The sequence below is a fragment of the Girardinichthys multiradiatus genome, chromosome 18 (genome assembly GCF_021462225.1).
Source record: "Girardinichthys multiradiatus isolate DD_20200921_A chromosome 18, DD_fGirMul_XY1, whole genome shotgun sequence".
In the NCBI taxonomy this organism is placed as follows: Eukaryota; Metazoa; Chordata; class Actinopteri; order Cyprinodontiformes; family Goodeidae; genus Girardinichthys; species Girardinichthys multiradiatus.
The window spans coordinates 51,197,391-51,210,947 of record NC_061810.1 but is presented as its reverse complement, the minus strand read 5'-3'; the positions used below and the strand labels follow the sequence as shown (position 1 = coordinate 51,210,947).

General features: G+C 44.1%; 1 protein-coding gene across 6 annotated transcripts; it reads right to left on the bottom strand.

Annotated features, from left to right (window-relative positions):
• Window positions 1-4,936: 4,936 nt before the first annotated feature.
• tsen34 (TSEN34 tRNA splicing endonuclease subunit) lies at window positions 4,937-13,542 on the bottom strand. Of its 6 annotated transcripts, XM_047390681.1 has the most exons (6): window positions 13,343-13,519; window positions 12,833-13,158; window positions 8,815-9,122; window positions 6,615-6,744; window positions 6,255-6,542; window positions 4,937-6,177 (listed from the first exon to the last, which is right to left on the bottom strand). In XM_047390681.1, the coding sequence occupies exons 3-6, from the start codon at window positions 9,109-9,111 to the stop codon at window positions 5,990-5,992; spliced, it is 903 nt and encodes a 300-aa protein (XP_047246637.1). In that variant the 5' UTR covers window positions 9,112-9,122; window positions 12,833-13,158; window positions 13,343-13,519; the 3' UTR covers window positions 4,937-5,989. The 6 variants fall into 6 exon arrangements, with proteins under 6 accessions (XP_047246637.1, XP_047246641.1, XP_047246640.1 ...); XM_047390685.1 differs by lacking the exon at window positions 12,833-13,158 and having other exon boundaries at window positions 13,343-13,542; XM_047390684.1 differs by lacking the exon at window positions 12,833-13,158 and having other exon boundaries at window positions 8,827-9,122; window positions 13,343-13,517.
• Window positions 13,543-13,557: the final 15 nt, after the last annotated feature.

Below are 13,557 nucleotides of genomic sequence, written 5' to 3'. Positions count from 1 at the left end.
AAGGGCCGATTCCAGACCTTGGGGAACCTGCGGAAGCAGTGGACTGAGTCTGGAGTAGAAACATCCAGAGCCACCGTGCACAGGCGTGTGCAGGAAATGGGCTACAGGTGCTGCATTCCCCAGGTCAAGCCACTTTTGAACCAGAAACAGCGGCAGAAGCGCCTGACCTGGGCTACAGAGAAGCAGCACTGGACTGTTGCTCAGTGGTCCAAAGTACTTTTTTCGGATGAAAGCAAATTCTGCATGTCATTCAGAAATCAAGGTGCCAGAGTCTGGAGGAAGACTGGGGAGAAGGAAATGCCAAAATGCCAGAAGTCCAGTGTCAAGTACCCACAGTCAGTGATGGTCTGGGGTGCCGTGTCAGCTGCTGGTGTTGGTCCACTGTGTTTTATCAAGGGCAGGGTCAATGCAGCTAGCTATCAGGAGATTTTGGAGCACTTCATGCTTCCATCTGCTGAAAAGCTTTATGGAGATGAAGATTTCATTTTTCAGCACGACCTGGCACCTGCTCACAGTGCCAAAACCACTGGTAAATGGTTTACTGACCATGGTATCACTGTGCTCAATTGGCCTGCCAACTCTCCTGACCTGAACCCCATAGAGAATCTGTGGGATATTGTGAAGAGAACGTTGAGAGACTCAAGACCCAACACTCTGGATGAGCTAAAGGCCGCTATCGAAGCATCCTGGGCCTCCATAAGACCTCAGCAGTGCCACAGGCTGATTGCCTCCATGCCACGCCGCATTGAAGCAGTCATTTCTGCCAAAGGATTCCTGACCAAGTATTGAGTGCATAACTGTACATGATTATTTGAAGGTTGACGTTTTTTGTATTAAAAACACTTTTCTTTTATTGGTCGGATGAAATATGCTAATTTTGTGAGATAGGAATTTTGGGTTTTCATGAGCTGTATGCCAAAATCATCCGTATTAAGACAATAAAAGACCTGAAATATTTCAGTTAGTGTTCAATGAATCTAAAATATATGAATGTTAAATTTTCATCATGACATTATGGAAAATAATGAACTTTATCACAATATGCTAATATTTTGAGAAGGACCTGTATTATGAAGGTTTCCTCAAAGAGCCGTTGTAGATGCTGATGGTTGTGGGCAGGAAGGATCTCCTGTAGCGCTCCGTCTTACAGCAGATCTGAAGAAGCCTCTGACTGAAGACACTCTGTTGTTGTAGGACAGTCTCATGAAGAGGATGCTCAGAGTTCTCCATAATGTTCTTCATTTTATGAAGAATCCGTCTTTCCACAATGATCTTCAGAGGTTCCAGAGGAGTCCCCAGAACAGAGCCAGCCTTCTTTATCAGCTTGTTGAGCTTTTTTAAGTCCCTGGTTCTGATGCTGCTTCCCCAGCAGATGATGGAGAAGAGATCAGACTCTCCACAACAGACTTATAGAAGATATGCAGCATCTTGCTGCAAACACCAAAGGACCTAAGCTTCCTGAAGAAGTACAGTCTGCTCTGTCCCTTCTTGTAGATGGCTTCACAGTTGCATCTCCACTCTAGTTTGTTGTCCAGGTGAACACCGAGGTATTTATACTCCTCCACCACCTCCACTTCTTCTCCCATGATAGAAATAGTTTTTAACTTATTCCTGTTTTTCTTAAAATCTACAATCATCTCCTTTGTTTTAGCCACGTTCAAAATGAGATGATTGTTTCCACACCATGCCACAAAGCGGTCCACCACCTTCCTGTACTCAGCTTCTTGTCCATCTCTGATCCACCAACAACTGCAGAATCATCTGAGTATTTCTGCAGATGACAGGAGTCTGTCTGGTCCTGGAAGTCTGAGGTGTACAGAGTGAAAAGGAATGGTGAGAGTACCGTCCCCTGTGGTGCTCCTGTGCTGCCGACTACCTGGTTAGACTCACAACCCTTCAGTCTCACAAACTGTGGTCTGTTTGTCAGGTAGTCTTTGATCCAGGAGATTGTTGAGGCCTCCACCTGAGTCTTCTGGAGTTTCTGACAAAGCAAATCAGGTTGGTTTGTAATAAATGTTCTGGAGAAATCAAAGAACATGATCCTCACAGTGCTGCTGGCTTTGTCCAGATGACAGTGGGTTTGTTGAAGCAGGTGTATGATGGCATCTTCAACTCCAACTCCACAGCGATAAGCAAACTGAAGGAGGTCCTGATGGTTTACTGTTTGCTTACTCAGGTGGGCCAACAGGAGTCTCTCTAGGACCTTCACGATGTGAGATGTCAGGGCAACAGGTCTATAGTCATTGAGGACTGATGGGTGAGTTTTCTTTGGTACCGGAACAAGACAGGAGATCTTCCACAACACCGGAACCTTCTTCTGGACCAGGCTAAGGTTGAAGAGGTGCTGCAGAATCCCACAGAGTTGCTCTGCACAGACCTTCAGGACTCTAGGGCTGACATGATCTGGACCTGCAGCCTTATTCCTATTCAGTCTCTCCAGTTGCATCTTCACTAGACTTCTTGAGACACACAGGTGGAAGGGTGAAGCAAAGGAAGCATCAGCATCTTCTGATATGGTTGAAGGTAAACGTAGAAGCAGAAGGATCTAGGGCTGAGGTGGAAGATAAAAAATGTGAGGTGTTACTGGACAGCTGTGGGTCCTGTGGGTCAAAGGAGGGTGAGATGTCTGTTTGGCTGTGAGCAGGAGAGGAGGATGCTGAGCTTGTTTCTGAACTGAACCTATTGAAGAAGGTGTTCAGTTCATTGGTTCTGTCCAGACCTCCATCGGTCTGATTATCTTTCTGCTTGAAGCCTGTGATCTTCTTCATCCCTGTCCACACATCTCTGATATTGTTTTGCTGGAGCCTGCTCTCCAGCTTCTTCTTGTACACCTCCTTGCTGTCTCTTATCTTGACTTTAAGTTGCTTCTGTAAACTCAATAATTCTCCGTCTCCCTCTCTGAAGGATCTTTTCTTGTTAAGCAGGTCCTTCAGGTCACTGGTGATCCAAGGTTTGTTATTGGGGAAGTATCTCACGGTTCTGGTGGGGATGATGTTATCCACACAGACGTTTATATAGTCGGTTACACACTCAGTCATGGCATTGATGTCCTCTCCATGTGGCTGGCACAGTGCGTCCCAGTCTGTAGCCTCAAAGCAACCTTGCAGAGCTTCTTCAGCTTCCTGTGACCATTTTCTCACAGTCCTCTTTATTACAGGTTGCCTCTGAACAAGGGGCTTATATTTCGAGCAGAGAAAAACAAGATTGTGATCTGATTTGCCTAGAGGAGGTCTTGCTGTAGAGATGTATGAGTCCTTAACATTTGCATAAAACAAATCCAACGTTTTGTTTTCTCTGGTAGAGCAGCTGACAAACTGTTAAAACGTTGGAAGTGTAGCAGAGAGTGAAGCATGGTTAAAATCACCAGAAATTGCCACAAAAGCATTGGGGTTTTGTGTCTGTAGCTTAGCAACGACTGAGCTGATGGCATCACATGCAGTGTTGGCAACAGTGGAAGGTGGAACGTAAACTGTTGCCAAAATAACACTGGTGAAACGTACTGCCAACAGTTCAATATCTGGACTGCAGAGATGACACTTCACAGTAACATGTCCTGGATGACACCATCTGTTGTTCACAAGTACTGCCAGTCCACCTCCTTTACATTTGCCGCTCCTCTTTAAATCTCTGTCTGCTCATATGGTTAAAAAGCCCGGCAGAGAGACGCTGGAGTCGGGGATATGATCCTGCAGCCATGTCTCAGTAAAACACATAATACTGCATGCCCGGTACTCTGGCTGGGTCCTTCGTAGGGCTTGGAGTTCATCCAACTTGTTTCCCAACGATCTCACATTGCCCATCATAATCGACGGAAGAGATGGTTTGAACTTCTTCCTTCTCTCTTAGCTCCTGCTCTGCATCCACGGCGTCTCCTTTTCAACTCATCAGGGATCTGGGGTTGTAGTTGAAGTATTATTTGAGCTTTTGAGATATTAATCAGCTGCTCCCGGTTGTAAGAAACAACCCCGTTGCTATGGCAATGCATCATAACAAATGTCCAAAAATAGAAAGTATTAAGAAAAATCCTCCAAGCTGCACAGCATCGTCCCAAAACAAATCAACTGTATCCACCACAAGAGGAATAGTTCCGTTACGGCTGGTGGCCGTATGTGTTTGTTTTGTACCTTCATCAACAGACTGGCCAGCCGATGTCGCTGAAAAGCACCGTTTTCCTCCGTGCTATTGGTACCGCTGTTTCTGATGGGATCGGATTTCTTCTTCGCTGCTCCTGACGGACTCGGATCTCCCTGCGCGCTCCGCACTCCTCCTGCTGGACGTCTCCGGGAGTTCATGTTGGACTATTCATTTCCTGGTTCTTCTGAATTCGCCGCCAATCAAGAAGGGACTACATTATATAAACTCTCTGCACCTGCCACTAAAGGCAGCTGGTATTTGGACAGAACAGCTCGCCACTTCTGACTTTGGTGTTGTGAAATTTTGAAGCTTGGTTATTTTTGTATGCTTACATGCTTGATGACTTCATCTTGGCTCAAAGGAGTCTCTTTAAAGTTGATTGGGTTTTGTCTTGATTTGTTTGTTTGCTTGTTGTTAGCAGGGACGTTTTTGATTTAGGAAACTGTTGAATTAGTTTGTCCCTCCGTTTGGGGGATTATTTTTAGTTAAATTACTGATGGTTGTGTATTTTGTTAAATTTATAGGCATTGTGTATTTTGGGTTTTACCCCTTATTTCTTTATTTTCATACAGTTTGTACTTTGTTAAGTATCCTCCTTTTGTTTGTTTTGTTAAAAATAACGGAAACTGAACTAAAAAGAAATAAATTACTCTTTCTTTCATAAAACCAACAACACCTGGTTTGAATGTTTACTTCCCCCTACCCCTAGACCGAGTGGGGTCGTAACATTCCCAAAAAAAGAATAAATCAGAATCAAAAGTAACAGAGCGACTCCAACCTGCTGCCACCTTGAGCGGCACAATTCTAGAACATGATGCTTTAATCTGAGCAACAGTTTTTATCTATGTTCACAATAAATCAGATTCTCCTTTAACAAAAAGCTCAAATTTCCATGACGATCTTTTAATCATCTGAAAGTTTTCTGCTTCAATCACAACAGAAAACCTTTTTCTCCAAACATTAAGAGTTTGTTCATCTTAATAAACGGTAAACCGGAAGATAAATGTTCCAAATTAGGGTTACTGATCAGTCCACATTCAGGTTATTACTTCTTCATCCACCGTTTTCAATTTAAAGGTTCTGGGACCAAAAGAACTATTTCTGCTCATGAAGGAACCATAAACCTGAAACCTGATGAAGAACACCCTTCATACCAACTACTGATGGAGCAGCTATGGGTCCAGAAGCTCAAAACTAAGGGTCCAAAGGGCTCCAGGACTAAAGGAAGCTCATGGACCTAACGTGTCAGAAACCCAGAGACCAGGATGCCCCAAGTGTTGGGGGCCGAAAAGCTCGTTCACAGACACCAAAGAGTCCCAAGCCTCATAAGGCCCATGGCCCCTGAGAGTCAGCTGTACCATTTAGGTACTAACCTAGTGGGCCAAAAGGCTCCAGGACCCAAGGAGAATCTCTTGCGGGCCCAAAGAACCCAGGGCCTTGGGGGACTTTGAACAGAGATGAGAAAACTTAGAACACAAAAAGAAAAACGACATCAGTATAAACCCAAATCAAGTCCACATCAGCAGAGTTAACGGGCCTCAGACCACTGCTAAGGGCCCAATGGGGCCTAAATGGGTCTCCTGTCAGCAACTTGTGACCAGATCCTGTTGTTGCAGCTGGAGCCTGACAGGAACTCTGGTTTTACCTTCTAGGTCAGTTCAGCAGGTCCGCCAGACCATTGGCCTGGTTCAGTACTAATGCTGGTCCAGTTCTGGTTCAGAGCTGGTTTCTGACTTGTTCCGATCAGTTCTAAAAGTTTGTGTTGAAAACAGGGTCAGAATGTCCACAGACCTCTCTCAAGGCCTTGTCATTTCCTGATGTCCTGAATTCAGCAGAAAGTGGTCCGGTTCCACCGTTACATCATCCCGCTCCACTGCAACGACGTGTAGTGGACCGAGCCGTCTGGCGCCGGTGAGCACAGCAGGACTGTCTTCTTCACGTTGGAGCCTAGCCGGGCCACAGAGAGGACGTCCAGCATGCAGATGGACTCATCTAGAGTCAGACAGACGGCAATGAAGTGGGCATGGAAACGCAGCGGGTCACCTGAGGAGGAGGAGGAGTTAGCTGAAGGACGACAGCTCAGACGGGACAAACAGAAGAGGTCAGATCTTCAGCCTCACCTGGATACACCAGAAAGTCTCCTCCAAACTTCCCTGCAGACGTCAGGAAGAAACCCCGCCCCCACAGGTCTCTGAACACCTGGTACCTGGCGTCACGACGGGGACTGTCCTGCTCTCTGATAGGCCGGTCTGCCTCCAGGAAAGCGCAGGCTTCTTGACAGTGGCTAAGCCCCGCCCTCGCCGTACTCAGCTGCACCGCCAGCGCTGAGCGAGGGAAGGAAAAGTTCTGCTCGAGGGCCAGCAGACGGCACTGCAGGGCCTCATCTGAGCCTGCTCCAGACTCGGAGCCTGTGGATCACAACCAGAACTGTAGGATTGGACTACAGGAGTAAAGAACCTTCACCGTAGTAACACACTTACCTGATGATGATGTCATGGCTCGGAGCAGCGCCAACTTCCTGTCCTCCAGAGCGAGAATGCTCTGCTCCTCCAAGCTTCTCTGCTGCTCCTCCTCATACCGCTGCCGGAGCTCTGCTGCACCCGCTGCATCCTGACAACAAATATAAAACAAACGCACCTTCATTACCCACCTGCAGCTAAAGCCCCACCCACTGCATCCTAGCACCAACGAAGAAACAAATCCACCTTTATTACCTACTTCTGAAGCCCCGCCCTTTCATTTACTGCAGTTGAAGCTCCGCCCTCAGACAAGGTTTTGAATCAGAGGTCAATACCATCTGGTTCTGACAGCTTAGAGCTACCTGATCCAATGTTATCTCCCCTGGTTATGCTCAGTTGTCTACCTGACCCAGCTTTAACCTGTTTAACCTGATTCTGATCAGATCTGTGTTCTGACCCGAAGTATGACGTTACTTGGTTCTAACCTGATTGTCAAGTCAGCCAGATTCTGACCAGGTCTGTTTACTGGCCCAACTCTTGAGTTGGTCTTTTGTGTGACCTGGTGCAAAGACCCCCTTTTTTTTTTACCTGGTCCTGACCCAGTGTGCAATCTGACCCAGTTACAGGTCCTTCTCAAAATATTAGCATATTGTGATAAAGTTCATTATTTTCCATAATGTCATGATGAAAATTTAACATTCATATATTTTAGATTCATTGCACACTAACTAAAATATTTCAGGTCTTTTATTGTCTTAATACGGATGATTTTGGCATACAGCTCATGAAAACCCAAAATTCCTATCTCACAAAATTAGCATATTTCATCCGACCAATAAAAGAAAAGTGTTTTTAATACAAAAAACGTCAACCTTCAAATAATCATGTACAGTTATGCACTCAATACTTGGTCGGGAATCCTTTTGCAGAAATGACTGCTTCAATGCGGCGTGGCATGGAGGCAATCAGCCTGTGGCACTGCTGAGGTCTTATGGAGGCCCAGGATGCTTCGATAGCGGCCTTTAGCTCATCCAGAGTGTTGGGTCTTGAGTCTCTCAACGTTCTCTTCACAATATCCCACAGATTCTCTATGGGGTTCAGGTCAGGAGAGTTGGCAGGCCAATTGAGCACAGTGATACCATGGTCAGTAAACCATTTACCAGTGGTTTTGGCACTGTGAGCAGGTGCCAGGTCGTGCTGAAAAATGAAATCTTCATCTCCATAAAGCTTTTCAGCAGATGGAAGCATGAAGTGCTCCAAAATCTCCTGATAGCTAGCTGCATTGACCCTGCCCTTGATAAAACACAGTGGACCAACACCAGCAGCTGACACGGCACCCCAGACCATCACTGACTGTGGGTACTTGACACTGGACTTCTGACATTTTGGCATTTCCTTCTCCCCAGTCTTCCTCCAAACTCTGGCACCTTGATTTCCGAATGACATGCAGAATTTGCTTTCATCCAAAAAAAGTACTTTGGACCACTGAGCAACAGTCCAGTGCTGCTTCTCTGTAGCCCAGGTCTGGGGAATGCGGCACCTGTAGCCCATTTCCTGCACACGCCTGTGCACGGTGGTTCTGGATGTTTCTACTCCAGACTCAGTCCACTGCTTCCGCAGGTCCCCCAAGGTCTGGAATCGGCCCTTCTCCACAATCTTCCTCAGGGTCCGGTCACCTCTTCTCGTTGTGCAGCGTTTTCTGCCACACCTTTTCCTTCCCACAGACTTCCCACTGAGGTGCCTTGATACAGCACTCTGGGAACAGCCTATTCGTTCAGAAATTTCTTTCTGTGTCTTACCCTCTTGCTTGAGGGTGTCAATAGTGGCCTTCTGGACAGCAGTCAGGTCGGCAGTCTTACCCATGATTGGGGTTTTGAGTGATGAACCAGGCTGGGAGTTTTAAAGGCCTCAGGAATCTTTTGCAGGTGTTTAGAGTTAACTCGTTGATTCAGATGATTAGGTTCATAGCTCGTTTAGAGACCCTTTTAATGATATGCTAATTTTGTGAGATAGGAATTTTGGGTTTTCATGAGCTGTATGCCAAAATCATCCGTATTAAGACAATAAAAGACCTGAAATATTTCAGTTAGTGTGCAATGAATCTAAAATATATGAATGTTAAATTTTAATCATTACATTATGGAAAATAATTAACTTTATCACAATATGCTAATATTTTGAGAAGGACCTGGATGTTTGGTAACCACAAGTTCTGACCCACCCTGTTCCTGACCTGGTTCCAAGCGGACAGAGCAGCGGCGCCGTGGTGTTCCCTCAGCACTCTCTCTTCCTCCGGCATTAGCAGGAGCGGACGGCCCAGTCGGATATTCTGTCTAGGGGTTCTGGGAAGTGAGCCGAGAAGTGCCCCCACCAAGCTGTTGGACCTCACAGTCTTCAGGTCCTGGAACCGCCACAGGAGGGGGGCGGAGTCACAGAGACTGAGCCCGACAACGAGGGAGGAGCCATGTTCCTGTTCTTGCTGCAGCTCCTCCACCTGACTGCAGGGCGGCGCCTCCATCAGGACAATCTCTGACAGAAAGAGACACTTATTTAAAACCAACCAAAGAGGGACAACCTCTGACACCAGAATTAAACTAAGCCTCTGATTGGAGGATCTCAGATTATGAAGTTGACCCCTCCTCCTCGGTGTGAGCTTACAGTAATGCATCTAAAACCATGACTGATCCACTGAGGAACTCTTCAGCTGCCATCACACGTGGAGGAGAGGTCTGCAGATTTCTATTAGCACGTTTTACTCTGAGACACATTCCTGTCCAATAAGAATAAAGATAAAATATTCCCAATCATCTAAACCAAGGGTCTGCAACTTCTACAATCCAAAGACCCATTTCTGCAAGATGCAAGTTTTCCTGAGCTGAGAAATCAAATTATTTAACAAACTAGAAAACTATGAACATTTCATGCAAAAGGAAAAATAAAATCTTCCCTGAGTGACAGAACTGTGTGTGAGGGATAACAACATACTCTTAGCATTTTAAAGATCTGTGGAAGTGGCACAGGGATCAGTTTTAGGACTGCTGCTCTTTAGCACCAACGTTTTCGTCAGTGTAAAATTGCAAATATGATGATAATGTGCTGCACAGTTATGGGAGAACTTAATCAGAGATTACCATGACATAAAGGAAATGCTTTAGGTGGTTGGATGATTACATAGTTCCTGTCCAATTTGAATGCCCCCATTTCTGCTCTAAAGGGAGAAACCAACATTCCAGGATAGTAAACATCATTTGGGATGGAATACTTTCCAAATGGACCAGATCTCCTGTTGAGATTTATTGTAAATATGAATCTGAGAATATTATTTAATATTAATATTTTACCAAATAATATTTGGGTCTGTTAAGGGTTGTCCTGTGAATACCAGCCCAGTAAGGTGATGGTTTTAGGACAAAATAGAAAGGTGTGAGACGAGCTCTGACATTATTGAACAGCATAAACTCTGCACATATATGGAATAAATTCACACAATTTTTTAAAATACAAGAATTTATGAACAAAAATAAGTCAACTTAAAGTCAAACATATTTTAATCAACAAACTCTTTACTTTGCTAAAACAATCCAACTAAACGACCAAGCAGAATTAAAGAATAATGAAGACTAATGGACTATGTACAATATAAACAAGTTGGTTAAAGATGATTGATAATTATGACCAAAAGAGTGATGCAACATTACCATGCAATGTTTATGTTTGAGAACCAAGGATTATCTTGAAGAATCTGGAAATGAAGTTAAGTTAGTCTTGGAACCAACTTAGAAAATAATCAGCAACGTTTAGACAACCATTCACAATGTAAGATCAGATTAAATATTATTTTAATAAAATAATATTTTAAAGAATGATCTGCTGAATAAAACCAACCTTCTGGATGACTAATTCTCAACGGTGTCTAATTAGCTGCCTTTATTTATAGAAATAATATTTAAAGAAATATTATTAAGGGAGTATTTTGGAAAAGAACCAAATCTTTCTGGAGAAATGGGGCTTAATGGTGTTTACTTAGTTATCAAATCTAGTAAAATAATGTTAGGGACACATTATTTACTAGATTGAAAACTAACAACCTTTCTGTTGACTAGCCTTAATGCTAGCACACGTGTTCTTACCGGCTGGCCGTTGGCTAACAAAGAAGCTAGCTAAAGTGCTAAGCTAGAGATAGCTTAGCGCCAGAATCAACACATACCTTTAAAATACCAGGTTAATAAAAGGGTTAAAATGAATAAGCGCTGACGGCGCGTTATGAGCAATGTTCTGGTTAAAACCACCCTTTAAATAAAGTTTATCTTAGCTTTAAAACATACAAAGAACCCGAACCGGCCTGGGTGCTACAGGTAGCATGCTAGCACCAAGATAGCCGAGTTCCACAAAACAAACTTCATAACATGAAAACGTTTAGATCATTTCATCCTAAACCAATCTGTTAATCTGCCCAAAACCCAAACTCTGAACCTGTTGAGGTTGTAAAAGGGCGAAGTTTGAAGAAGATATCCGTCGTCAACAAAGAGTTAGCTTCCCGCTAACTTCCTCAGTTTCTTCCGATCAGAAGGTGTTTGTTCTGTGAACAAAAGGTTAACTTCCCGCTAACCTCCAGCTGTGGATGAAGAACGAACGTTGTCCGCTGCGGTCTCTGCCGTCTTCGGGGCTTCTCTCGAACAGTTTTGCTTCTGTGGGGCCTCGAATAGAAAATGTAAGCAACTCTTACACCTTAATTTCTCCGTTCATGAATGAAAATACCGGATACACAGACAGTATTTCATTCTACTTAACTTTTGCATATGATCGGTCCTTGGATCCAGTTGAATTTATGCCTTTTTGCCAGCAAAAGACCTCAGTGTTTCCCCTCCTATCCGGTCCCTCTGGAAGGCCGTGTGGAAGAGAAAGATTTGTGGAAAGGTGGGGGCTTTTATTTGGATAATGGCGCCACAGGAAGTCCGCAGTTATCCCCTTTTCTGGCTGTGCCGGAAGAAGGTTAATGCACTTTATTTTGAAAAGTTCCAGAAAAGTATGTACCGGAGTTTTGGTGTTGAAATCCATGGCTGTATGGTCCCAACAGATTTTTGTCTCATGACTATATCACAGAATGGTCTTTAGGATGTGGAAATGATTGTTCTGCAGTCTGATTTGAAAAGTTTCTTTATTTAATGCTTAAATTCTGCACCACTGCCTGAACACAGTGGGGAGAACAAGTATTTAATACGCTGCTGATTCTGCAGGTTTTCCCACCACCAAAGCTTGTAGAAGTCTTTCATTTTTATCATAGCTTCTCTTTAACTGTGAGTGATGGAATCTAAAACAAAAATCCAGAAAATCACATTGTATGATTTCTAAGTAATTAATCAGCATTTTATTGCATGACATCAGTATTTGATACATCAGAAAAATAAAACTTAATATTTGATACAGAAACCTTTGTTTGCAATTCCAGAAATCAGATGTTTTCTGTAGTTCTTGACCAGGTTTGCACTCACTGCAGCAGGGATTTTGGACCAGTCCTCCATACAGATCTTCTCCAGATCCTTCAAGTTTAGGGACTGTCGCTGAGCAATACGGACTTTCAGCTCCCTCGAAAGATTCTCGATTGGGTTCAGATCTGAAGACTAACTAGGTCCCTCCAGGACCCTGAGATGCTTCTTACGGAGCCACTCCTTCGTTGTTCTGGCTCTGTGCTTCAGGTCGTTGTCATGCTGGAAGACCCAGCCATGGCCCATCTTCAATGCCCTTATTGAGGGAAGAAGGTTGTTGGGTAAGATCTCCTAATACATTTTCTGGATTTTTGTTTTAGATTCCATCACTCACAGTTGAAGGGTACCTATGATAAAAATGAAAGACTTCTACAAGCTTTGGAGGTGGGAAAACCTGCAGAATCAGCAGCGTATTAAATACTTGTTCTTCCCACTTAATAAACATTTACTGAACTATTCAGTTTGTATTTCATCTCCATATTCCACTGTTGGGAATATAGTTTTCCAACTACCAACCCTGTTTAAATTTAGTTGTAAAATACCATTCATACACACGGCAATTTAAAGAAAAATAACAGGACAGACTAAGAAAACCATTCAAGTGATTCTTGTAGAGAAGAATCACGTTAAAATAATTACAGTAAACTTTAAGTCTCACATAAAAATAAATATTTAAAGTAGATAAGTAACAAAAACAAGAATAAAATTGACCAAATGACCTTTGGCCTTTATTAAACATTATTGTCCTCAGACCTGATTTGAAGGAGCCAACAGTTTCTGCCCGTTTCAGGTTTTCAGGACGTTGGTTCCAGAGCTGACTTCTGGTCCTGGTTCACAGATTCTTAGTAAGCAGGTGTCTGCAGGTCAAATGACCTCTGACCTCTTTTTCATGGGCTTAAAGACCAATGCAGTTTTAAGTCTGCAGGCTGTGGATTTAAGGTCATGGTCAGTTTCAGAACATCATTCTGGTCCCACCGGTACTTCCTTTTCTGCTTCCGGAAATAAGACTGTCAGGGGTTTGGACCAATCAAGTTACTCCAAACGGCCTCGGTTCCTTCTGGTTCTAGTCATCAGAAGAACTGGCTCGGAGGTGAAACAAACACTGGTCAGATCTATGTCCACCTTCATTGTTACTGACAGATAATCCGGAACCAGAATCTTGGAACTGTCTTTAGCAAGACAGCGCTGGTCTGTTCCAGGTTCTGGTCGAACTGAGGATGTTACAACCAGTTAACCAGTCACTAACCAGCTCTGTTTCCTTACCTGCATGTGTTTCCTGTGCTGCACGACCTGCCGTAAACTGCGCCAGCTGTACACTGCCGTCAAGTCTTCCTTCTGAGCTACAGCTCCCGGTACCGGAACCTCGTGGTGGAGGCAGGCATGAGACTCTCGAGAAAACACGGAGGGTCCACCCCGTTACCGTCAGCCGGGGGAGGATCCGGGGAGTAGGTTTGAGAGAAGCGCGTCTGTTCGTGGGA